At 43.2% G+C, this 26,824-nt stretch overlaps 1 protein-coding gene across 2 annotated transcripts in view; it reads left to right on the top strand.

The window, feature by feature from the left end:
• Positions 1-26,824, top strand: part of NTRK2 (neurotrophic receptor tyrosine kinase 2) — a 382,689-nt gene that overhangs the window by 156,296 nt on the left and 199,569 nt on the right. Inside the window, exon 13 of one of the 2 annotated variants that reach the window (XM_061163736.1) lies at positions 7,183-12,021. The exons of the other annotated variant lie outside the window; for it this stretch is intronic. Within the exon in view, the coding sequence (XP_061019719.1) occupies positions 7,183-7,220 (38 nt within the window). The 3' untranslated portion in view covers positions 7,221-12,021. Of the gene's footprint in view, positions 1-7,182; positions 12,022-26,824 lie in introns of those variants that run through there. 2 annotated transcript variants of the gene reach the window in all.

Genomic DNA, 26,824 nt, shown 5'->3' with positions numbered 1-26,824 from the left:
GGAGGTAGAACTATAGTCTGGGAGCAGGTCCCTGGGCAGCTGATAGTCATGTCCTTGCTTGTGGGGGCTGGGCAGTGAGGAGGAGTTGGTATGGTGGCAACATATGAGAGAGAGAAGCATCCCAGGGTAGGGGAGTGCCCACAGTAACTGGACTCTTTGAAGAGCAAGAGTTAAGCCCTCAGGATGTGGCCCTTGGCAATTTCACTTTGTCTGCACCAGAGCATTGAATGCAGCCCACCTCCCAAGATGTCCATTTCCAGATAGCTCAAAGGCCTTTGTGTTTTGATCCTGTTCTCAGGTGGATTTGGATAATTCATGTTTATTGTAGTCAGATAGTAGAGATCATCAACCTCACTTCTCTTTGTTTTGCCTTCTGGAATATTTGGTACTTAGCTGAGGTTTCATTATCTTGTGCACTCTGCTAATTGAATGGAGATAAGATTTACGAGGTACTTCTATTCAAGAGAAAGTAATTTGTTTGACCTTCCTCTCTGCTTCATTGGAAGCATTAGTGGATCTGACTTTCCTGCTTTGCAGTAATAGGCAGGGACACTGGGCACTCCAAAGACCCCTGATAGCTGCTTTCTTAGCAGGCATCCTAAGTGTTAATAATTTTCAGACTCTGTTGCTGAACCATGTCTGGGAATGCCTAATCAAAAAGCGGTGGTCCAGGACAAATTTTACTTTTACCTACTCTCTTGTTTGAAGGATCAGCTTGAATTTAGACATGGGGTCATAGTTCTACTCTGAGGCCTTATTATATCTGAGTTCACTCTCCAATAATTGGGGCTTCCCTGTCTACATGCTTGAGGTCTCCCAAGTACATCAACAGCAGTACTTTACCTCTAAGTTCTCCGCTTCCTCCTGCTCTTCCTTTTTCCATCTCCTACTTTCATCTTCATTATCACCGCCACTGTCATCACCACCATCGTTATCTTCTCTATGATCATCACCGCCCCATCATCACCATCATCATCACCATCAGACCAGCTCTGGCTGCCCCACATCCACTTGTTTTCTCTTGCTTATTTTATGCATTATTTACTTTTCTTGAAGTTTATTTCCAGATCCATTTTGGTCTGTGGGCCTCGGTTTTACCCACGACTGAGCAGAGCTGTGCAACTTCCTTTCCGTATGTTTGAGGTTCTTGCAGGTTTCTGAATTTATAGGTTAATTGAGCAACAGGTTTTATGTCATTTGTTTTGTGTTTGGATACTACGTTGTCGTACTCTGGATTCATATCCTAAGAAGAATCATTGTCTGGAGTATTTTGGCAAAAACAAATCTAGACACAGATCTATACTGGCAGCAGCAAGTATGTGGTCTTCTATAATGAAATTGACAATGCCATGCTTATGTATTGAATGTCTGAGTCATTGGTAAGCCTCTGGTCTGAGAATCATGAAATAGTGTCTTTAGGAAGATCTCATTTCACCTTGCAAAGAGTTACCCTATAGATTTTGCAGTGTATGTTTATTTTCCTAAGTCAGAAGGCAAGGCACAACCCACAGGAAGACAATAGACTGATTTGGGTATTTCACTGTGTTTGTAGTACAAGCCTTTTGAGTATTTAATGCCCCTTAAACCATAAACTTTTTTTTCTTTCCTACTCTGCTTATGGCATTTTTAGGTTATTCCACAGATAATTGCAATGGCCTTGGTCTTTGAATGTGCTTCCCATCCTATGTGAAATCCCTGACGTGATGGTGCTTGTGGTCTTGAACACTTTTCATCAGGCCCTGCTGATCAGATCACATCTTCCTTCAAATCATTGAATTTTAATTGTGCAAGAGCTTTGGTTTTCCTTACACATTCAGGCTTTGCCAAGAACTTTGTGTTTCCTGCTTTAATTTTCAGCTCATAACTTAACTTCATTTTATGAAGTCAAACCTGAGCTTTAAAAGCCTTGCTGACCTTAGCCATTTATTTTAGTTTTTGGTCTTCAGCTAACAAATGGGCAACAGCTTTCTTTTCCCCACATCCACACCCCATAATTCTGATCATCATGAGAATTAGAATGAACCAAGTCTAGTACTTTTCCCCCAAGAGCTAAAAATGCTTCAGGAGGCTCTCACTGGGTGCTCTTGTGTCTTAACTCTGCAACCTTCCGTACACTTCTGACCAAATGTGTGATTTTATACAGGAAGCTTTGAAGTGATTTGATTAACCCAGTTACCAGCGAGAAGCAGCAGACCCTACACTGTATTGTCTCTCCCCTCCTTTCCATTTTGATTCTGTTCTCAAGTCTATCAAAGTTCAATAAAAGTTTTAGACATTACTATGCTATGGCTTAGAATGCATGCTATCCTCGGTAGCATGAGAGGCAAGTAGGGCATAGAAGATGTAGAGATATGCTCTCTCTACCCTCCTGTGCTTAAAGTCTAGGATGCAGGAAAGTAAACAGAAAACATATAGAAGTTTAGCAAAAGTACAAAAGAAGAACATGTTAGCTGAATGGAAGAGAATACTGTAGAAGTTAAGAGAGAGTGAACTAATTACTCGAAGGATATGGCTTTTATGCTGGATCTTCGAGAATGGTGAAGGCTTGCTTGGTAGAAGGTGATCTTAAAGGAGATGTGATGGTGTGTAGACAAAAGGAACATCCTTGGGAAGGAAACGGGGTGTTTGAAGGATGGTTAAGCAGCTTTTGGAATGAGTGCAGATAAGGATCTAAGTTTAACTGTTGGGAAATTTTTTGCCACAGTTGCAGGTGATACCATTTAAGAAGAGGGACTGACCATCCAGAAGTTCTGAGTTTATATTTCAGCTCTCATTCTGTTCCTGGGTGACCATGGACATATCACAACAGCCATGTGGGCTGAGTGACTCACCTATAAAATATAACTGAAAAGGCACAAAAGCAAAGGCTAGTTGATGCAACAACCAACAGATACTAGACGTTTTACAAAGATGTCAAGTAAGGACAATCAGGGTTTCAGCCCAAGTGCTAAAATAAAACAAAATTGCACCTAGCTCAAGTCTAACTGAAGGAAAGCATTTTACCCCCACCATTTCCTGGACACCTAGTCCTATAAGAACACAGGAGATTCTCTGATTTTTACCTGGTAAACATTTTCCACAAGGCTCTGGCGATGTTTGCTTTGCTTTCCAATGAAGGTGAGCTGCCATTCTGGCACCCCTGGGCACCTTGCTGTCTCCAAGGTGGTGCTGTGCCCTGCAGACACCAAGCTGGCACTTTTCTGCTTCTCCAATGACAAATGCGATAAGATCTGCTTTTTTAGATTGCAGCTGCATCTTTCTTCCGTTCCCTTAGCATCCTTTCAACTCAGCAGTTTTCCTTTTTGCTTCAGATAAATTGCTGTTAATTTAAATGTACTGCAGATCCTTGCCATTTTATGGCTGATTGCTTCTGAGTAATAGGAGGAAAAATGTGTGCATGTTTGAATGTAAAGAAATCTAAATGGGTCAGAAGCCAAATGGTACAGAAAGCACGGTGCCTCACTGACCTTCAGCCCCCTGGTCCTTCTCTTTGAAGAGGTCGATAAATGGATCCAGAATCAGCAAATAGCAGAGACCCATCCGGGTTTTTCTTCTCTGCTTTCAACTTGACATCACATTTCTCATTCAGCACCTGCTTTATCCTTGTTCTTATTTAGCTCAGCTAAGTGTAAGCAGCGGTGGCAGTTTTTCTAAAGTTGTTTTTGATAAAGGAGCTGTTGTCACGATAACTACCGTGCACCATCGGAATTCTGCAAACGCTTCAGAATGTCACATTGTCAAAATATCTATATTTCAGACTCAGAAGCTAGACAGCTCGTTTGGCTGCTAAACCCACAAGATGTTCAGCCATTTGTTGTGGTCTAAAAACTTTCCCCCTCACTAGGAGAAAATAATGATCTATTGTTTTATATCATTTTGTGGCCCTTTTTGGGGGTTTCTTATAACATGAGAGGGCACAAGTCATTAGATCTTGGTGGCTCAGTTGGGGTCCTAATTGAAATTTACCATCAACCCTTTGGAAACATGAAGCGTTGGATGCATTTTCTTAAGGAAGTCAAGTTTTAAATGAAACTAATTTTTCATGAGTTGGTGGTGTACCTTAAGTGTATCAGTGATATGTGTGAGTATCAAGTATATGGGAAGGAGACTAACTTGCCTTGCTTGAGGTGAGGGGTGGTGTAAGCCATGCTTTACACGCAGACATTACATACTGCTTATCATTATAACAAACTGGTTTTTCATCAAGAAAGACATAAAGTGTGTATTTTAGGGTGGCTTTACTTGCTTTTCTTGCATGGGTGTGTGGAACCGAGATGTTTGTCTTTGAGGACACATCACAAAAGGCAGAGCAGAAGAAGGTTACAGAGGGACATGACATCAACTTAAATGAGGCAAATGCTGTTGCAGCCTGAGCAAACGGCAGTCTAAAAGAGCTTTCGTCTAGTCCAGCAAATTGTTTCTCCCAATTTTAATAAATAAAAGAGCCTGTACATTATTGTTTTTTCATTTTTTTAATTTAATTTTTTATTTAAGGATAATTGCTTTACAGAATTTTGTTGTTTTCTGACAAACCTCAACATGAATCAGCCATAGGTATACATATATCCCCTCTTTTGAACCTCCCTCCCATCTCCCTCCCCACCCCACCCCTCTAGATGGATACAGAGGCCCTGTTTGAGTTTCCTGAGCCAGACAGCAAATTCCTATTGTTATCTATTTTACATATGGTAATGTAAGTTTCCGTGTTACTTTTTCCATACATCTCACCCTCTCCTCTCCGCATGTCCATAAGCCTATTCTCTATGTCTGAAAAATGTAAAAAAAAAAAAAAAAGAAGAGCCTGTAGTGCATGTTGGGGAGATGCATGGCAGAGGAAAGTGGCAAATAGAAGCAAATTGGAAGAGCATCCTGGTTCCAATTAAACACTCTGACATCAGTAAACTCTTCCAGTTCTTGTATGGGATTGGCCCAAATGGAAAAACATGAACAAACTTTTGAGCCAACCCAATACCATAAACCCGGTGGAAATAAGGTTTGCATTAGCAGTTTAATCTGTTGTTATTTTAATCAAGTAAACCCTTTAAAATTGCATGTTCAGAGAAACTGGTATATCGAATCTATGAAGATTTTGTTTGAGGGTGATGTCTTCTATTTGTATCTCCAAGCTTTTCTTGCTTTTATTGGTAAACTTGACATCCTCCTATTAATCCCACTGTTTCAGTGGGAAGGAATTTGAGATCCACCCTCTTGAAACCTGAAAGAGTAGCTAAGGTTAGTTCATTCGGTGTTCTCGAGCTGTGTGCCATAGGGCACTCTTCAACGAGTGCTGCCTATGTTTGCCTGGAGGCTGGGTTTTTAGAAAGAGACTAGAGACAGCTATGAAGGAGACTTAATCAGCATCCCTGTGTGCTTCCTAAATTCTCAGTGCTCTGTGGGTGATTAAATCCATAAACGATGTTTGGCGTTTGTCCCTAGTTCTTTTCCTGAGACTTGGAAGGGCAGCAGAGAGAAATGCCATGGAAATTAAGCTCCATAGACTTTCTTAGTGTTGTCGTAAATGATCATACAGCTTGGTGATGGTAATTACAGCTCTGGAGGCAGATGACAGCAGCACTTGGCAGACCAGACACCAGGTTGAGGAAAATCGAGAGTCTGGAGGGCTGGGCTTAGAAGTGTCTTCCAAAGCTAAACTTGAAAACGTCTTGGAAGCATCTTGGGGGTTTCTACTATGACATCATCTATTCTGTCACTTATGAAGCTGATGAAGATTCATGCAATTTACTCACAGAATTCTATGTAGTAAAACCTTCGCTGTTCCTGCTGGGTTTTCACAGGCAAGTTTGGAGAAAGCTTATCACTTCTAAGGTCATGGTAGGGCAGCCACAGCACCAGAGGTTCTGGGTGGGAATTTGACTTCTGCCCCACACTAGCTGTCAGAACTTGAGAGGCTGCTCAGTCTTTGGGCCTCAGTTTTCTCACCTGTTAAGTGGGTATAACAATAGAACCTATCTCCTAAGGTTATAGTGACTTTAATTTAAGCAAAGAGCTTGGCAGATAGCCTGGCACAAAGTAGATTTACTGTGCAAGTGATTCCCTCTTCTTTCTCCATCTGGTGTCAGTGAAGTATTTGAAGTCAAGGAACTCCAGTTTCTTTATTTTTGCATCATGTATTACAGTGTCTACTATTTGGTTGGTGCTCAGTAGATGTGTGCAGAATTAGTTGACATTAAGTATTATATATGTTTTATATATTATGTGTACTAGATACTACATGTCTTAAATTGTATATGTAATGTATATACATACAAATATACTTCATGCTATATGCTATATACCATATTTTATATAGTAGATTCTATATATGTGCCATAGATATGGTATGGTACTTAATTAAATATATGCAGTTAATTAATTGAGATTCCCAGGTGGCACAGTGGTAAAGAATCTGCCTGCCATTGGAGGAGATGAAAGAGATAAGGGCTCCATCCTTGGGTCAGGTTGGTCCCCTGGAGAGGGGAATAGCAATCCACTACAGTGTTCTTGCCTGGAAAATTCCATGGACAGAGGAGCCTAGAAGGCTACAGTCTATGGGGTCACAAAGAATCAGACATGCCTGAGCACGTGTGTACACACACACACACACACATGCACACACACACAATTAATAGTAGGATCCCTAAAAAAGAATCTAAATCCTCACATGAGCTCAATATTTCTCCAGGTGAAGTCAGCCAGTTCTCTGATCTGGCTGAGTAATTAATTAATTATTTTAGAAATAATTTGGTTTTATAGGTAGGAAAAGAAAATTAGAATTTGGGTAGATATCTGTTATTTGTATTTTATTTTTTCCTTATATATAAAAATTATTGAGGGGTCATCTTTTACTGTGCACAGATTTCTGCTCCTTAAATTAAGGTGTTAACATCTGAGACAGCTGTGGGTGGAACTGTGTGCGGGAATCCTTTGCATCTCTTTCCTGAGTTTCCCGTGCCCTGTAAACTCAGTTTTAAGTCTAAAGCTAAGCTGGACGATACTGAGAATCCCATTTTCTCCTGATTCCGGTTTTGTAATGACATTATCTTTATGTTTTCAGGCATATTCCATGTTGTGTCTCAGTTTTGATGTTTATTATGTTCTTTTAAAAGTGATTGTACTTGCATGTTATTTTCCATTGATTTTTCTTTTGAGCATGACTTATGTTTTATTTTGTGTTTCTTTTAGGTTTTGTTTTGTTTCATAAGATTCCACTGGATGGGTAACTGAAATACAGGAAAAGACAGAGAAGGGGGCTGTGGTGCTTGTTGGTTGATGCCGCCTTGTAAGCTGGACTCTGGGGGCCGGCACTGACCTTTCCTGGGAAGTGCCGCTTACCTGGGATTTCCTGGTAGATGTGGGTGGTATTTGCAGGAGGTACCGCATGAAGCCCGCAGGTGCTGTGAACTGTGGATTGGGGACACCAATGCAGAGACAGCTCACAGGCAGCTAAGAAAGTCAAGAAAACAAATTAATGCGTCTCTTTTGTTCTCACGATCATTCAAATACAAAGTTGAATTGAAATAATGTTGGATTGTGCTTCTCTTCAGAAAGGTGTGTGCTGTTTGACCCTACTGGAAATGTATTGATTTTCAATGTTGCTGTTTATTAAAGGTGAACTGCAAAGTTTTAAAACAAATCTATGTGTAGGAACAGGTATAAGTACACACTAAACAGTGTAATCTCCATTTAACATGAATTTTAGCACTGTTTTCTATTGTTTAATCTGTACTGAATTCAGAAAGTTTCACTTTTCCACCTAGAAAGCAGTGACTAAAAGAGTTAAGGGCATATGCTCCTTCGCTGTGGGGACTTGGGGATATCCTTGGGAGTTTCTTTCCTTCACTGGCTGTTAAGGTCCAGAGTCAATGTAATCAACAATAATGCTTTCCTTAAAGGTTATCAGCAGACAAAAAAAGAAATGAAAAAAGAAAAGAAACAGGCTAATTGGTCAGGGGCTGTGGATTTTGGTCAGGCATAGTTTCAGAAAAATCGGAAAGAAGTAAAATATATACATATGGTGCATATGCCCTTTTATTTGACCTCTGTGATCCACCCGCTTTTTAGAAGTTTTCCGAGTGAGAGGGCCGCAGCATCTCATGCTGTTCCCGTGACAGAACTGTAGCTTTTTGCTCTGAAAAGGCCCGCGAGCCGAATGGCTGGCCTGCTGTGAGCAGGAGACCACATTCTAAGAAGGGTAGTCCTCTGCAACATACTCCACTCCGCTGGGTTTTCCCGAGCCGGACAGCTCTTCCTGACCCCAGCAGCACACAGGTGGCAGGTCGCTAATGAATACGTGCTTTATAATGTCCAGCTTCAGTGCTGCGGGGGCAGCCTTCGAGTTACAGAATCCTGCATCCCTGCCTTAGTCTTACACGGACACCCGTCTCACGCACGTGGCCATCACAGTGACCTTTGCGTGCACTTGGCTGAGTGTGCACCAGGCAGGATGGGATCCCTGTGAGGTCTGGCTGCTCCTGCCTGCCTCACACCTTTCCTGTTGGGGGAACTTCAGAGCCAGGCCCGGAGCATCTTGTTTGAAAACACAGTTGGCTCTGACTGCCCATAGATGTCACAGCTGAATTGGAAACTTACTGACATTTTAAAAAAGCCCTTTCGGTGGGGGCAGGAGGGATAGTTACTCCAGTTTTGCAGTTCAGCTTTAAAGTTTTATAGATTTTTAACTGGTCCAACATATTCAGAAACATTGTTTTGAATTCTGTGTAACCAAGGCATTAATCTCAACAAACTTGGATCCATGTAGGCACCACTTGATATAAATAGATTTTCCAAGATGAATACTTTATACTGTATCTTTTACATTAGCCACGAAATGTGTTACTGCTTGACGTGGACATTTCACGGAGTCCTATGGATTACAGCATTTGACTTGGCTGCTCAGTACCCACGCCTGAAAGAAGGGTGGTTCCTCCAAGGCAGAAACAGGCTGTTGTTCTCAGAAGTTGTGTTTCCCAGAGGGCTTTTGAGTGTGCGGGCAGCTGACCCTGGGCAGGGGGAGGTCTGAATATTCTCTGAATTCCCATTTTCTTGTCCACTGTTGAATGACAGTTCCTGTCACTACTTAGATTTTGATCTTTCCCAAAGGTGTCAATTTACAAAAAGGCCAGCTATTGCAGAAATCCTGACCCCCTAAAAGAAAAATGAAATTCAAACTGAGAGCCTGTCACAGGCTGTCAGGACGGTCAGGGTTCTTAAATATCGGCCATTTGGTGCATTTTTTTTTTTTAAAGTTTTTATGTTATTCCGTGGAGTCATAAAAAGGCAATAAACTCTCTAAGGACTATTTTATAAGTATCCCAGACTGTAAGAGGAAAAAAAAAAAGAATATTTGTCCTCAATAGCTAAAAGAGTTGCAGCTAGATTTTTGGAGAAAATGGAGAAAAGTGGACAGATAAGGCAATTGAATCAAAGAGCAGTTGACATCTCCTAGGGAACAATGAAAACATCAGGCTATTAGAAAATGGTTTCAGTTGCTCTTGTGTTCTTTATTTTTCATTTTTTCCTTAAATCTCTGAAGACCTCCATCAGTAACCCAACTTCTTGTTTCTGTGCACCAGACCACCCCTCTCATTCTTTGCTTTTGATGTCCACTGTAAGAAATCTTTTTGAGCATCCTAAAGTGATGTAGAATGCATTTTTCCAGCATTATAAAAAGAAAGGCAGCAGTTTTGCTGAGATCAAGTCCATCATCCTCCAACAAGGATGTGGCATTTTAGTGCCAGGCAGGTATCCTAAGTGAGCAACGTGGGCCAGCTGAGTGAACACCATCCCCTCCAGAGGGGTGGCTGTCACCCAGACCAGCCAACTCCTGCCTCCCAGGAATGACGGTCCAGATTTCCAAACCTTCTGATTCTTTAAGAGAAACTTGAAACCTGGATTTTTTATGTGAAATGTCTCTATTTTTAAAAAGTTGGCTCAGTTATTTTTAAAACGTTATGTAGGCCAACAAAACATGTCTGTGGGCTGCCAGTTTGTTACTCTGGCCTTAAAGCAAGATCATTGTTCTTTCACTGTATCCAGCGAGAGATGGGAAAGCACAGATTCAGATGGGAAAGCACATGGCCCCACTTCGTCGGTTTTCCTTAATGTACTGATACAGCCCTTTGGTGAATGCAAAGCAGGTGTGTCCTCTTCAAGAGGTGTGTCTCAGGTCCTGTATCTTGATTCAGGTCCCACTGAGACCCTCCCAGGCAGCTGAGAGAGGAATAAACTCCCACTGTCATCGCATGATAACATCAGTCTGAGACTAAAGGAGATCAGTCTCTTAACATCAGGAATGAATCTCCACATACTTTCATGCATTCATGGGTTTTCTCTCCTGGTCTGCAGCAGGCACTGGTTTCATTTTGACCCACTGAATCTTCTTTCCAAGAGTAAGGAATAGAAATGAGGCATGAACAATCCCAGCCCCAAGCCTGCAATGCAGAACCCAGGATTCACTTTTGGCTCTGAACTCTCCCTCCCACCCCTCACCTGGCTTACACCCCACCCCCCAACACTGACCAGAGGCCATCAGGATTCAGCCATTGGATGAGTAAACAACTCAAGGAGTACAGCCATGAATTCAGGCCAGAGATGAGGGCCAGCATGATGCAAGCTCTCCTGCTTTTTCTCTCCTCTTTTTTTTCCTTGATTCTGTTAAAATCTCTGATTTTTTTTTTTCTCTCTCTCCAACACTCTAAATTGACTCCATGACAGAGAATTTATTTTTATTTGGTTACTTTGCACACACTTTTTTTTTTCTTTGCAAAATGGAATCGAAGCACTAACTGGGACCAGTATTAACTCTTCTGTAGCTCTCCAAGATGATTTATGCTTTCATTTGCTCCATTTCTTTCTGTCTAGTGCCCCCTCCCTTGGTTTTCATCTAATTTCCTGCCACTACAGTAGAAGCTCATTTCATCTTCTTTTGTCCAGACTCCAGGTAATAGATTCCGTAAACCCCAGGGTCTTCACAGGGTTGCTGCATTCAGCCAGATGGGCTGTGCTGTTCCCCGCTGGTGAAGGCAGTGGACCCCCAGGCTTGTGCTACTCAGCAGACTGTATTCCGGGGAAACTAGGACAGAAGTAGCCATTCCATTAAGTGCGTTCTGCTATGTTCACATACCTACAGTGCCTATAAACCATGACAGGTCTGTTCAAGGACACCTGGGAAGGTTAAGGACCCTGCTGAACAGGGCAAGGATACAATTTTCTGTGGGGTGCTGCCAGGCTGAATTAAGTTAAGAGACTTCCTAATCCAGAAAGTGATATGAAAACAGTTGTCAGAGAAGGCAGTTTTCAACTCAAGTTAGCCCATTTCCTTGTTTTGGTCTTCAGGGACAAAGGGACCTCCCAGCCATCTAATTTTGACAGTGAGATCACCCTGAGTTTAATACAGGCTAATGTGGTTTGGAGCCTCAGGCTCGTCATTGGTACGTACCCAAGATGGCTTGACATTGGTATGTCAGGAGTCTTAGTTTCACAGAAAAATAAGCATGTGAGAGGTAAAGGAAAGAACAGAGATTTTCACCACCTTTACAATTCACCACCATCCATTTATGAATGGAGCTTCTATAAACAAATATAAAATAGCAAGAGGTTCTATTCACATTGTATATGTATTTCAAATTGTCACACTGTACACTTTCAACATCTTACAATTTTCTTTGTTGATTATACCTCAGTGACGCTGAAAATACAAAAGAAAAAAAAAAAAGAGAGAGAGAAATGGAAAAAAATAGCAGGAGACTCCAGAGAAAGACAGATCTTTGAGTTTCACTCATGTCATGTTTAAATCCATTTGCTGTAATCCATATAGGCAGCCTGTGAATCATTCTCATGCCCTGTTTTGTTCCCCATAATGTTCCAGGTCTTAAAGTCATTTTTCCACATTTCCTGTAAATAATGGATAATCATTTTTATTTTATTTTTAAGTACTGTTTTAACAATGTGGATAGACCATAAATGTACTTGCTGAATTCATTCATGTTTTTAACAAGTCAATAAAGTTTTGTAATTCATCTCCATGTGTCTTGCATTCTCTGTAGGGACTTGTATATTTCCACCCCTCACCTTATTCAAATACATACCATCACCTCATGTGTCGTTGGTGGTGTTCAAAACTAAAGGTGTTAGAAGAAAGTGTGAGAAATGTCACTGAAGTGTGGGGGAGTCCCAAAGCCCCTGGAGATTCTGAAATAAATCTCTTCTAAAAAAGATTTTTAAAATTTCAATCAATGTGAGTTGCACATTTATGGTTTATTGATTCTTGCATCAGATATATTTTCATTGGCTAAAAGGCAATCCTAAAAAACAGCAAGAAGTTTAAGGGATTAAAAAGATGAAACGTAACATCCTGTGGGAAGGTCCTTTGGAATGACTCACCTTCCTACAGGAGGTGTTTTCAGTGCTCTGTCCCTCCGTTCTAACTGACTTTGTGGTCAAATTAACCTGATAACTTGTGCTATGAAGGAGGGAGGGAGACAGGGAGGAAGACAAGTGGGCACGGAGATAAGGTACCATCTTGAATCTTAACTGTGAACGTGGTGCCCGTACTTCACACCCCTTTGGTCTCCATTTCCTGCCTGGCCCCACTGTCTCTTCTCATTTTCCCCTTGTCAGATAGGACCTAACATCAAGGTCCCCAGCTTTGATTCACTTGAGATTGCTTTCACTTTCTTGTAACCTTGTAAGTGTTTTCACTCTAACCCACGACTTAGGAATTGGAAAAACAATGTGACCTGATGTCATACATACTTATTGAGCCAAGTATGCCGACCCTCTTCAAAGAACCTGTTTAGTGCTGGTGACTTGTGTTTTTTCTAAGGCACTTTTAAATGTGCTGAGCTGAGAATGGGTTTTGACGGGAATTTGAAATTTGTGTGGTAATCTGAGGTGGTAGGCACTGGATGCAGACTTAGTGAATTTGAATTCCAGCTCTGCTCGCAGACTAAATGACCTTGGGAAAGCTACTTCACGACCTCATTCCTCAAAAGATGAGGATAATGGGAGCAGTGTCTCCCCACTGGGCTCTTATGAGACCTAGATGATGTACTTGGCGTGGGGAGAAGTACTGGGTATCACTAATAATAATACTTGAAAGTACATGGGTTTGCACTGTGCTTGGGTGTGCCTCCGTAAATGCCCTGGGTTCACAGACTCACTTGCATGTATGGGTCATTCAGCAATTGCATGGGTGCCAATAACAGAGTCCTCACGAAGGGGCGTTTCCCTCCCTGGGTCGTTTTGGATGTGGTCCAAGCAGGAGCTTTCTCAGGGGTTCTCCTAAATCTCTTCCTAGATTCCTCTCCCTGCCCAGGTGATTTTTTGCATACTGATCACAGTCAGATTTGATTTTGATAGAATAAGAGGTCATGGTCTGTTTGGGCCTGCATGCATGCATGCTGCATGCTAATACATGCATGCTAAGTTACTTCAGTTGTGTTTGACTCTTTGTGACTCTCTAGATTTTAGCCTGCAAGGCTCCTCCATACATGGAATTCTCCAGGCAAGAATACTGGAGTGGGTTGCCATGCCCTCCTCCAGGGAATCCTTTTGACCCTGGATGGAGCAGGCGGGTTCTTTACCACTAGCGCCACCTGGAAAGTAATCACATCCTGTATCCTTAGCCTACTTTTGTTTTCTTCATAGCACATAGGTGGCAGCCAGTTCTCAGCACTAGTCAGTTGTGTTCCTATGGAACTGGGATCTCAGTGCTGCCAGATCCTTTATTTACCAAAAGATGTCAGCTGTGCAGACTTTTTTTTTTTTAATTGCAAAATGTTCCAATTCTTAAAGAGCAGCTACAAATTCATGCCTTTGCAGAACGAGGGTGCTGACCATGTAAAACATTCCAGGACTACTCCCTGGCTACCAGTTTTTGGTCTCTGCCTTAATTCTCCTGACTATGTCCTTTTACAGATAGGGAAACGGAGACCTGTGTAGGACAAAGGACTGTTTTCTCAAAGTGACCCAAGCCCCAGCATTTCCTTGTGTGGGGGGGCAGGGTATGGTTAGGAGGAAAGGGGATAGGAAGAGGCCTGTGGGACCGCCCCCCCACCCCCGGTCCCCGCAACAAGCATCTCCGCGGTCCCCTCATCTCCTAGTCCTATTTGACTGGGCCTGTGTGTGTGTCACTCACTCAGTCGTGTCTGACTCTTTGCGATCCCATTGAGTGTAGCCCTCCAGGCTCCTCTGTCCATGGAATTCTCTAGGTGAGAATACTGGAGTGGGTAGCCATGCCCTTCTCCAGGGGGTCTTCCCAACCCAGCGATCGAACCTGGGTCTCCAGCGTTGTAGGCATACCATTTGAGCCACATGGGAAGCTGTAGTTTAGACTTGTATTATGATTATTCAATGAGTTCAAGTGATGCTCTGCAGCTTGAGGATCCTGGAAGAAAAGCATTGAAGGTCATATCCCAAATATGGTTTTCTTCTTTTGTTCTCACTTCATTAAGTCAGAAATTTTCATCATTTGAAGGGGTTCCTCCATTATCTTTACCTTTTGAATTATCTATTTGAAAATCTTTGGCTAAGGATAAAAATAACACAAGAATTGGCTAAGAGATTGTTTGAAAGGAAAAACTTGTTTCAAATTCCTTTAGAAACAAGTGTTTACAGGCAATGGGTTTTCTGACTCCTGATGTAGTTTTTCATAATAGCTGTAGCAGGCAATACAATTGGTCACACTTGGGGTAATGACATTTCATTTATTTAAAAATATTTTGTAATTTGGGGCTTTTTTTTTCTTATTAAATCATTTTAAGTAAGTGGCACTGAAGTTTTACCAGCACATAATTTAAAATATTTTTACAGTTGTTACTGCCTTTTCTAACACTTTTAAAAGCAGTGTTTATCATTGGATCTAAAAGGTAGACCCAGTGATAAACAGGTATCAGGCAAATAGGTATTGGTTTCCAACTGTGTGCCAAGCACTATTTTAAGTGCTTCATGGTTCTTTTAACAGTCTACGAGGCAGATGCTAATATTGCTCCCATTGGAAAGGTTAGGAAACTGAGGAACAGAATGATGGGGGGCTTGTTCCAAGTTACCTAGCTAATGAGGGGGAATGCAGGATTTGAATTCAGGTAGACTAACTCTGGGGGGCTTCCCAGGTGGTTCAGTGGGTAAAGAATCTACCTGAAACATAGGAGATGTGGGTTCAATTCTGGGGTCCAGAAGACCCCCTGGAGGAGGGCATGGCAACCCACTCAAGTATTCTTGCCTGAGAAATTCCATGGGCAGAGGAGCCCGGTCGGCTACAGTCCATAAGATAGCAGAGAGTCAGACATGACTGAAGTGACTGAGCACACACAGGCTAACTCTGAGATTCTTGTTGTCCAGATGCAGAACAGTAAGGTTAATTGAAGTCACAGGAGAGGCTCCATCCCAGTAAACAGCCCCCCCACCCCCGTCTCCCTCAGTAATTCATGCCACTCACAAAGTCCTTGCCAGTCTTGACTTGACAGTACGTGGCACTGTAGTGAACTTGACACTCGCTTTCTAAATTTCACCTTATAAAACAGAAGTTACATCCAGTGTGTATCCATTGCTAATTAACTGTTGAAAACCCAGAGTGTGTTTGCCTTTTTTCCATTGTGCCTGAAGATGGATTTGTTGATTTTGATTGTTCCGAAGTGAGTTTTCTTGTTGCTCTGAATCTGGAGCACTTCCTATTCATATGAGGCAGTCACTTGGGCTTCCCTGGTAGCTTAGCTGGTGAAGAATCTTCTGCAATGCAGGAGACCCCGGTTTGATTCCTGGGTTGGGAAGTTCCCCTGGAGAAGGGATAGGCTACCCACTCCAGTGTTTTGGGGCTTCTCTAGTGGTTCAGATGGTAAAGAATCTGCCTGCAGTGCGGGAGACCTGGGTTCGATCCCTGGGTTGGGAAGATGCCCTGGAGGAGGGCACGGCAACCCACTCCGGTATTCTTGCCTGGAGAATTCCATGGACAGAGGGGTCTGCCAGGCTACAGTCCATGGGGTCACAAAGAGTTGTACATGGCTGAGCGACTAAGCCCAGCTCTCCAGTGAGGATACGTGAAGGTAGAGAAACCACTTCAGTGAAGATGTGGGTCGGGGACGTGAAGGGGAGGTTTGCTTGAGAACACACCCTGCTATCTCCATGGAGAGGACCTGGACTTTGGGACAAGGTGTTGGAGATGGCTGAGTGGTTTCTGGCCTCTGAGCCGCACGGTCATGTCGCTGCTCCTGTCCTTGAATGTCCTGTCTGCAGCCAGTGACTGAGAGAGACTGCCAAGGGCACGTGCTAATTTTCCAGTCATTTGGTCAAGTCCCATCTCACATACCACAGACCCCGGGGCCTGTGTTTACTGAATCAAAATCTCTGCTCAACCATAAACTAATGAACAGACAATTCTCTCACTCTCTTCTTTTGAAATTTTTACTGTGTTTTGAAGGAAGAAGGGCAAAGCCTCTTTTGTGTTCTTTGCCACCATTCCATCTCTTTCTACTAGTTCTCATCTTACAGTAATTAGTCTTGTTGAATTGATAAATAAAAAGGTAGATTAGATTGCTTTATGGATTAGAATTCAGCTTCAGGTAAGCTCACACAATTTCTCTGAAAACCCTGGAGCTGGGTGGGAAGTACAGAGGTGCCAGCACTGTTTGGAGTTTTGGGGGAGTTCTAGGTTTTTAACATGAACTATGAATCCTGAACTAAGATAGTCTATTTCCCAGATGGCTCAGTGGGTAAAGAATTCACCTGCAATGCAGGAGATTCAGGAGACTTGGGTTCAATCTCTAGGTCGGGAAGATTCCCTGGAGGAGGAAATGGCAACCCACTCCAGTATTCTTGCCTGAAAAATCCCATGGACAGAGGAGCCTGGTGGGCTGCTATCCATGGGGCCGCAAAGACTCAGACACAATAGGGATTGCTGAATAGTAATAATAGGTAATCTATGAGGGTGCTTCAGGCTATTCAGATATTACACTCAGAGCCACGTTTCTCTCTGCATTTACCTAGGCTCCTGGATTCGGGGGAGGCCAACTACCTTTCTATGGCCCTCTTGCTCTAAATACTGTTGAGCTGAATGCTGGTGAACTCCTTTGTCCCTTCAACCCTCTGGGAAAAACTTCCCTCTGTGGTCAGTCTCCATGTCTCGTCACCTCTTGTTTGTCCCTTTAACGTGCCCAAATGTCTTTACATCATCCCTACATCTCTTCATGTGAAACCACCTGGGGTGAATTCTTTTTCTGTAGCACCACCCCACTGCGATCTATGTATGAAAGTGAAAAGTGAAAGTGAAAGTCACTCAATTATGTCTGCCTCTTTGAGACCCTGTGGACTGTAGTTTGCCAGGTTCCTCTGTCTATGGAATTCTCCAGACCAGAATACTGGAGTGGGTAGCCTTTCCTTTCTCCAGGGGATTTTCCCAACCCAGGGATCGAACCCAGATCTCCCACATTGCAGGCAGATTCTTTACCATCTGAGCCGCCAGGGAAGTATCAATATATTCTTTAATACATTATCTTGTTTTATCTTAGCCGGATCCTATTCAAAATCCAGTAAGTATTAATCATCAATTATAGATCACACATGAGCCAGGCACTGGGAGGATACCACAGTTAGCAAAACAGATATCCTCCGTGACCTCCTGGGCCATGGTTATACAGTTACAGTGTCTGCAATGTTGACACCGTTATCATGCATACTTTACAAGAGGGAAAAAAGACTTGAAAAGTTAAGTTGTCCAACGTTCCACAAATGAGATCTGTCTGCCTAGGAATTCATGCTTCTGGCCCTCACTCTCTGAGGACAGTGCTCTTTTGTTCTCTTGAGGGACCCCCAGCTGCAAACTCTGAGAGAGCTGTCAGGCCTCTGCTCTTCACCTTGGTGGTTCTAATTCTTTTTGACCCACTATAAATTTGTGAGAGGTGTCCCAGCTCTTGGTACCTATTTTGTCTCTCTTTTTTCTTTTCCTTCCTCTTTTTTATTTTCCTCTGGCTGCCTTTCCACCAACATAAACACACACAGCTATGTTTTATCTATTCTTTAATTTTAACAGTTAAATTTTAAATTTACAATTGGTTGGGTGGAATACGTATTTAAAAAGTGAGATGGTATGTGAGTGAAACAGAGAAAGGAAGGAAGAAAAGACATAATAATTCTCTCTCTCTCACACACACATCCACACACACACACACGGAAAAGGTATATCACATACGTTAAGCTTTGTTTGATTAAATGAGAAGTTAATTCCAGTACATTATACTCTTATCACCTCCCCACTGCTCACTGGGATTTAATGCTCCTTTAGAAAACTTTCTGTATTGTATTTTTTGCTTTTTGTTTTTACTTCCTTATAAATAGCAAAAAGTTTTGCTGAGAAGAAGTTATTACAAATCCCAAAAGGTTGGTGTTCCATTCTGAGCTCCAAGATATAAGGATTGAGTGGATTCAAACTTGGCCAACTTTCTGACTTGGCAAGTGCTTCCATCCTTATTTATGACAGCTTGGAAACTTCCAGGGCTTATAAACGATGTTGCTGATTTTGTCTCCCTTTTTTATTTTGCTGTGAATTATGAAATAACCAGCCTGAAGGTTAAAGCATTAACCCTCTTAGCAGCATAAGTGTGTGTGTGTGTGTATGGCTGTGTTCTTTCTTTCCTTGGTTGTCAGGCACATTTACATTTTCATACAGGCAGTGAACTTCCCTTTTCTGCCTTTCCACAAAATGACAGTCGGAAATGCTGAGGTCTGGGGTATGGAGAATGATAGGCTTGTGGTCTCTATTGTGGCCACAAAGGACTTCTTGGTCAGCTGTTCTCCAAGGGACTGTATATCTTGTCCTCAAATGGCAGTTTAACGGCTGGTACTCCAGAGCAAGACAGGTAATCAGGAAAGTCTCAGGGAGTGTTTCCAAGAGGTATGAGCTGGTTGTGTTCTGGGGATCTCCCTGCCTGTTTTCTCAGTAGAAAATTGTCAGAATGGGGGAACTACTGAGAAGCTGTCTTCCCTTCCTTCTTTTTATCTTAACTCCATATCCAGTTCCTTGAATACTCATCTTAAGTACTTTTTTCTTTGGATTCCTGTAAAGTCACAAAAGTTGGGAGCCTCTGATTATTGGGTAGAGGATACAGACTTTTCAGAATACAGGCAGGAGGAATTTTTGAATGCAGAATGTGTCCTTGGAGAAGCGGGCGCCAAGTGGGGATTAAAGCTGCAAGGATTTTTTAATCAGGAAAAACTCTTGTGTGAGAGAAAATGGAGACGAAGCCGGAGAAGGCTGCAGGAGCGTCAGACTGCCTAGCAAGCAGTGCTTTGCGGGGATGGGGCGGGAAGAAAGCCTGGGTGAAGCACCCCCGATTGCCACTCTCTAAGCAGGTGTTGGCAGAGCTTTGGGGTAGATTTGGGGGATTTGGGGCTGCTGGGTGTCTGTGAGCCACAGAAGGCCATCCGAGGAGTTCCTGGTCTTCTGGGATGTGTCTGCCTTACAACCAGACCAGGCTCAGTCATTGGTGCTGGAGCAGCCCCCAGGGGCATGGACTTTATGCAAATGAAAGGGTGGATTTCAGAGCACTGGTGGATTTCAGGGTGTAGCTTGATCACTTTTGCTCTCTGACATTGAGGGTCCACAGGGTGCTCTCATACAATGGGCGCAGTCTTATCTGACCTCCAGTTGTGTGATATACAGGATGATTTCACTTCCCATCTCTCTGTAAAACGTAGTGCCCATCTGACAGTGCCCTGCACACCCCTGGCTGGACCACTGGGCTCCAGAGTTGAAGGGAACATTTAGTTCTTTAAATGACCTACTACCAGTTATATTGGTTTAAAGGGCTTCAACCATACATGTTTCTTTTTTAGAAGTGCAAACTGGGCAAGTCAACATTTTGAAATGTTTAAAATGTCATTTTTGAGCTGGAGCCATCCTTTTATTTATGGCAACATAAAACGACATCTGAAGCTAAGACCTGTTTTTGCTTTCCTTGCCTGCCTCCCCAAACTCCCAGTGACTTGATTTCACTTCATTTTGTGTTCCCTGTCAAACAAATGTCCTATGGTGGCAGCTCTCCTCATCGATTCAGCTTCTTTCGGAAGAGTGTTTATGGAAGTCCCTTGCCAGGCCTGAGGAAAGAGCTGGAGTGGAGCAGAGCGAGGTGTCCTCTTACACAACTCTTCACCCCAGCCTCGAGTTGAATTGTTTTCAAGAAAAATCCTTGTTCAGATTCGACAGACTTTACTGAATGCTTTCTATGGGCCACACCGTAGATTGCCAACTCCACTGACTCAGGAGACCAGATGGGTCATGGGAATGAGTAGGTGGAGTGGCCCCGTGCACGGGCAGAGCTAGCCCACCCCAGCTAGTGTTGTTGTGCAGGAATGCAGGCTCACGGTTGTCAAACCTTCTGGTTTTTCAAGGCAAGGGAAGATCTGGAGTTTTGTGTGAAATCTCCCAATTTTTAAATGTTGGCAAGGCTCTTCACATTTTTTAAAGTCTCCGCGAGCCAAACAAAACACGTCTTTTTGCCAGATTTTTCCTGTTGTGACCCTTGTGCTGACTATTCTGTTCGCTGCTTTTAAGATCTGTTCCTGCACAATGGCCTTGAACAGATACTGGTCTTTTGGTTGAGTTTCCTGGAAGCCGACTCTGCTTTGGGGATTCCCGTGGGAGTGATTGATGAAGGGTGAGTCTCCAGGCTGCCCAGGGGAGGAGTGGGGAAGGCAGGACAGGGTAGGCGGCCCCCAGGAGAGGGTTTCAGACAAAGCCTTGTGGAGGGGGAGCCCCTGAGTGTAAGTTGTCCCCCAGAGATTTGGAAGTTAGGCTTTCATTTTCATGTCCCCCTGATCACTGGCTGAGGGTCCCAACAGACAGAAGTGGGTTCCAGAAGCTCAAGGGTGGCCCTCCAGCAAAGAGACACACGTGCTGGCTGTTGCCCAGACTAGGCACATGACAGCCAGGCCCAGCACATCCCACCATAGGGAACTGTGACTTTGCCCAGTGAGCCCACAGAAGCAGAGGCCAAGCCAGAATTCCAACCTGGATTTTCTGCCTCCAGTCCCGTCCCCTGCTTGTTGACACTTTTTCCAGATGCTTATTACAGAGATCGGGGTGCTGAGTTGGGAGTATCTTAGATCCTGACTACTTGGTGTGTTGGCCCCAGACTCCCAGCTGGTCTCTTCCTCTTGGGTTACCTGGAGGGAGGACAGCATGGCTCTTTGGAGAAGGCAGGGGCAGGTCAGTAGAAACTCGGAAGATGCTGTGAACCGGCGACTCCCTAGACAGTTCTGAGAGGGCTCGCTTGAGCCCGGAGCTCCCAGCTCCAAGTTTTTCACACTGGGTTTGATGCTTCATATCTGAGATGTAGGTAGTATTTGGGGTGCCCTGTGCCCTAGTACTGAGTTCTGGGCTTGTAAGACACATCTTGCCTGATTTAAACCTAGAATATTCTATTTCCTTTGGAGGATTGAAAACTGTTCATGTGTTTAATTAAAGATATACTCTCTAAACTCCAAGCAGTTCCCCTTGAAGGGAATCCATTGGAGACAGGGAGAAAGGCAGAAGCTGTAGCACCATCTGCTTACCAGACATCGCTGGAGTCTGAGGGGCTCAGAGGCAAGGGAAGATCAGATTTTTCTTTTTTTTTTACCTGAGCCTACCACATCAGCCCACGCAGCCCTTGCCCTGTGCCCTCTACTGTGGTCTGTGGCTGACTCTTCCTTCCCAACTTCCGAGTGAGCCAGGACAGCTTCCTTGGCCTCACCCCTTGAAGGCGGTCCTAAAATCAAGCCAGGTCTTGCCCCCCAGGCTGTCAAACCCACTCCGTGTTTGTCACTCCCATCATCCCTGCCTCCCATAAGACCCTTGAGAGGAGCAAATGGGTGTTCTAACCCTCTTGCTTTCATCCCTGAGTGCACCATTTTCCTCCCAAAATGCAGACTTGTGCTGGTTGGTCCTGTCCTCTCACACCTCTAGGGACTCACACAGCTAAGTAGATCAAAACCAATCTCCTCAAAAGGTAATTCTCTCTCCAGTCTGTTTTTGCAGCCATCCCCTCCCCCTCTATCACCTCTATTTCTCTTTCCCAAGATGCTCACTCCACCTGGTTGGAGCCTCTTTCTCCCACCACCTGTACTTTCAACTGTTGAGTCCTCCCACTTATTATCTGGGTGAACTTGAACTTGGCATTTCTTTCTCAGAGTCTCAGATTTCCTCTCAAGAAAATGATGGAAGTAAATGTCTAGCTTGTGGGGTGACTGGGAGAAATACATGGGAAATTTATTGCAGGTCAGTAGGACAGCGTTTGACCTATTGCAGGTGCTCAGTAAATAATACCATTGTTGGTGGCTCAGCAGTAAAGAATCTGCCTGCAAATGCAGGAGATTCAGGTTCAATCTCTGTGTCAAGAAGATCCCCTGGAGAAGGAATGGCAACCCACTCCTGTACTCTTGCCTGGAGAATTCCATGGACAGAGGAACCTGGCAGGCTACAGTCCAAGGGTCACAAAAGAGTTGGACTTAGTGACTAAAACAAGAACAACATGATGATTATCCTCACTCTTGTCCTTCTTCAAGACCCAGCACAGATTCCCTTCTTTCTCCCAGAAGCTTCCCCAGAACAGCTCACACAAAATTCACACCTTCTATAGAATCTGCCTGTAATGTGGGAAACTTGGGTTCTATTCCTGGGTTGGGAAGATCCCCTGAAGAAGAAAACAGCCACCCACTTCGGTATTCTATCCTGGAGAATTCCATGGACTATAAAGTCCATGGGGTCGAAAAGGGTAGGACGCGACTGAACGATTTTCACGTCACTTCACTTCATCCTCACATAGTGGTATCAAGCCTTATTTGATCCTCTGGTCTGAGAGCATGGGTCCTCTTTTGCTGCATTAAGTTGAATTTCTCCAAAGCCCTGGACCACATACCGTTCCTGACAGAGGTACACGCTGTGCTTTCAAAGAAGCAAAGGAAGTATATGTAGCTCTCAACTGAGTTCACTTCTGTTGAGGTTTGAGCTAGTTTCTGGATACAGCTGTGTAGGACCTCAGGCTGAAAGGCTTCATCAAAGATAGGGAGCTTCTGAGGTAAAGATGACCAGTAAAGCTTTAGGATCCCAAATGCAGCACAATCCTTACCATGAACAGTACAGAGTTTTCTGGGGGAACTTCTCCAGCCCTGTGGACCAGGAATATTATAAGGTATTAGTTTTCTAGGGCTGGTCCAACAAATTACCACAAACTCAGTGGCTTCCAACAGCAGAAATGCATTTTGTCATCGTTGTGGAGACCAGAAGTCTGAAGTTGAGGTCTTGGCAGGCTTGGTTTCTCCTAGTGGATCAGAGGGAAGGTTGGTTCCCTGCCTCTATTCCAGCCTCTGGTGTTTGCTGACAAGTCTTGGGGTCCTGCGGCTTATAGATGCTTCACTCCCATCTCTGTCTTCACAAAGCCTTCTCCTCCCTGTATCTCTGTGTCTTCTCTTCCTCTTAAAGTAATAATGGTCACTGGATTCCGAGCCTACCCTGCATTCAGGATGATATTTTGAGACCCTTAATTAACTTGCAAAGATTTTTCCCAAATAATGTCACCTTCCCATGCTCTAGGGATTAGAATTGAAAATATTTTTGGAGGTGACTATTGAACCCACTCCTCTTGAGAACAGAGTTTAGCTGAGAGGTTGGTAGCATAATGGATTGCACGCAGTGTGGCTGCCAAGCACACCTAAGCTCAAATTCCTGTTCTACCCATGCTATGGACTCAAGTCTAGGCTTCCTTTTCTACATAATAGGGAAAAGAATTTCAAACACAAAAGTTGAGGATTACTTTATACACACACACACACACACACACACACACACACACACACACACATATATATGGCACATAGTAGATTCACAATATATTTCTTGTCTATAGTGATTTCTACTACTCATTCATTCATTTAATAAAAATTTAAATCTCTGGCCATCAAGGTTAAAGAGACATATCACATGGCCAGTAACACTTAGCAGTGGTTCAGTGTTTGTTGAATGAACAAATGAATGATCAAATCTATCAGTGTTACTTGCTCTGCTCCAAGCACTGAAGGAGGTTTGTGGCAAGTCTCATAGTTTTGCTTTCTGCCTGCAGGATGAAAGTTGATGCCAAATCTACAAGGGAAGCTTGTTTTTGGATGATTTAAGTCCTTAAAGAATATTACTGCATTGTCATTTTGCTTCAGTGGCCTGCACATGTGGCCATGAGAAAGGGTTCTGTGGGGAATTCCTGTCATGATGTCCCAACTAAATAAAAATCTTACAGTGCAAAGTGGAAAACTCAGATGACTTTAGGAGCTAGGCAGGTAGTACTTTGGGTAAGAGACCTCAGGAGAGTCTTATGTAAAGAGGGAAGATGGCAGCTGCTGTCCACTCATCCATTCAAACTTTCCCGAGTACCTTTTACATCTCTTACATGCCCTGCACTGTTCTTGTTGCTCAGGACAAGGACTGAATGAGGAGAATTCCTGTCCTCATGGAGTTTATGCTTTCTATCCCAGCTCCGCTTACAGGCCACACAGCCATCTAGGCCTGTTGCTGCCAAATCATCTGCTTTGTAAAGAGCAGAAGTCAGAATGTTATGTCCAATCTCTTGATTTTTAAATGTTGGCAAACACTCTACATTTTTAAAAAGAACACTGTGCAGGCCAGAGAGAACTTCTCTCTGGACTCAGTTTGGCCTCAGGCTGCCAATTTGTGACCCTTGGAATGGAGTCTCATGACCTTTAACTTGAGAAGCATTTTTCCAGTGTCTGATTTTAAGCTAACTCTCATTTTTCCTGACCTCATTGAAAGTTACTGCTTGTTATCGTGTCTTCCTGGATTGAATGATTCTTAGGTGCTTCATCCTCATGTTTCCAGATGAGCTTGACTTCCATCTATCAGCTTTTCTTTTCCAATTCCATCTCCAAATCTTTACTTTTTGGAGTTCTTTCAAGCTTCCAGAAAGCTCTCAGCACTGTCATCTGGATCTGAGTGGTTCTTCTCTGGAGGATCAGAATCTAGCACAAACTCTTCATTTAACTGCTTATGGAGTAGTCTACTTCTAAGCCTCTCTTTCTGACTCTGCCATCCCAATTTTCACAGCCTCCGTGTTGCACTGATTCCCAACCTTAGGTGTGATATTAATTTCTCTCAGAGGGACATGGGTTTAATAGATTTTTTTAATTAACATTTTGTAAAATTGGAGCTGTCATGCTTTATGGCAGACTGATACAAATGTCTATAATTACATTTTTGGCACTACCGCTTGGGAATAGTCTAGAAATATTTGTTTTAACCCCTTCCTAAAGCGTTCTGATTTATGGGCAGGCCTCTCTATGTACACCTCTAACAGGCCCAGTTGTCATGGCAACCCAGAACATCGTTTGTCAAAAAGCTATAACTTCGTTCTATGTTGAAGCTAAAAATTTGTCTTTTAGGATTTATTCTTATGACAGGAAAATTTTACGTTTCCATAGATTTCCTTCTTCTCCCTCATTCTGCTTTTGGTTAGAGAGATTCAGGCTTCAGGAGAAGATTTTCTAGAGAATAAGACACATTCCCCACCTTCCATCCTCCCCTCCAAACAGATGAATTCTCTTACCTGTTCCAAAGAGAACTCAAAAGACTCATTAGTAACCCCCCAGTAAAAGATTTATCCTTCTTGAATCTCACTCAGTATGTTTTTTTTTCTCGGAAAAACATGAAATTTTTTTATTGGTTGACTTTTGTTTTTGGCTAGTAAAATTCAAAGAAAGGGAAGGAAGAAAATGTCTGTCAGTCTCTTCAACAAGCTGGGGCAGAATGGAAAGTGTAGTTGTTATATTTACTGATATCACCAGTGGTTCAGGGATTGTGGACTCATTGCCTGTTTTGTGGTCCAGGCAAATACATCAATCTGTGCAGTGGACTCCTGGCCACTTTTCCACTTCTGAAAAGGGTGTCACTTTTCTACTTCTGCTGACAGGTTGTGGCTCATTCTGTAGGGATGTCCATTTCATTTTAGTTTTTTTTTTTTTTTAAGAAAAATCAGAAATCAGTATTTCTTACATGAAATTTCCTGATTTTAAAACACTGGCAGGTCATGTGGAATATTTATTAAACAATGTAATAGTCAAACTAAGCACATCTGGGGACAAATTTCCTCCATGGACTCCTGGATGCTATTTCTGCTATATGCAAGCTACCAACAGTTTAGCATGGCTTTGCTTCTTCCGAATGGAACAATCAAGCTGATTTTGCTCTCAAGTTCTTCTTAGAATCAGATTTGTTAAATCATCTTATGGTTGGTCTCTGTGACTTGGGTAGCTGTCGGGATCCAGATCAAGTGTGAGAGGAGGCTGTGATGGGGGTGCATCTCAAAGACCAACCCGCGCTCCTCTCTGACATTCCAAGATGGATGGTGGGGTCCATCTGATGCCTTCTGGGATTGTTCACGGATTTATGACTCTCTTTTTGCCTTTGATGGATGAGGCAGTTTAATCCTCTTCACTAAGCCCCATATTTTTCTTTTGTGCTGGGAACTTCTGGATGGTCATTGCCTTTCCACAAGAGATAGCAAGGACTGTTTTTTCTCTCACTGAATGTGAAGGTGTTGTGCGTCTCATCTATCAATGCATGACAACACTAATCATTCTTGGAAATGTGCCATCAAAAACATCTGGGGGCAGAGCTGGGCTGTCACTTCTCTAGAATAGGAGTGGTTTAGATCCCCCTCCCTCAGCAGTAGACATTCCTTACCTAGCCCGCTTGCAGTTGGATTTAAGGCATTATGGGATTCCTGTCATTTACGTGGAATATGGAAACACACAGTGGCTCTGGCAGTAGGAGCAGGTTAGGAGACACTTGTGC

The sequence above is a fragment of the Dama dama genome, chromosome 16 (genome assembly GCF_033118175.1).
Source record: "Dama dama isolate Ldn47 chromosome 16, ASM3311817v1, whole genome shotgun sequence".
NCBI classification, from domain to species: domain Eukaryota; kingdom Metazoa; phylum Chordata; class Mammalia; order Artiodactyla; family Cervidae; genus Dama; species Dama dama.
The sequence above is the reverse complement of the archived record's forward strand: the minus strand, read 5'-3'. Positions and strand labels throughout refer to the sequence as shown.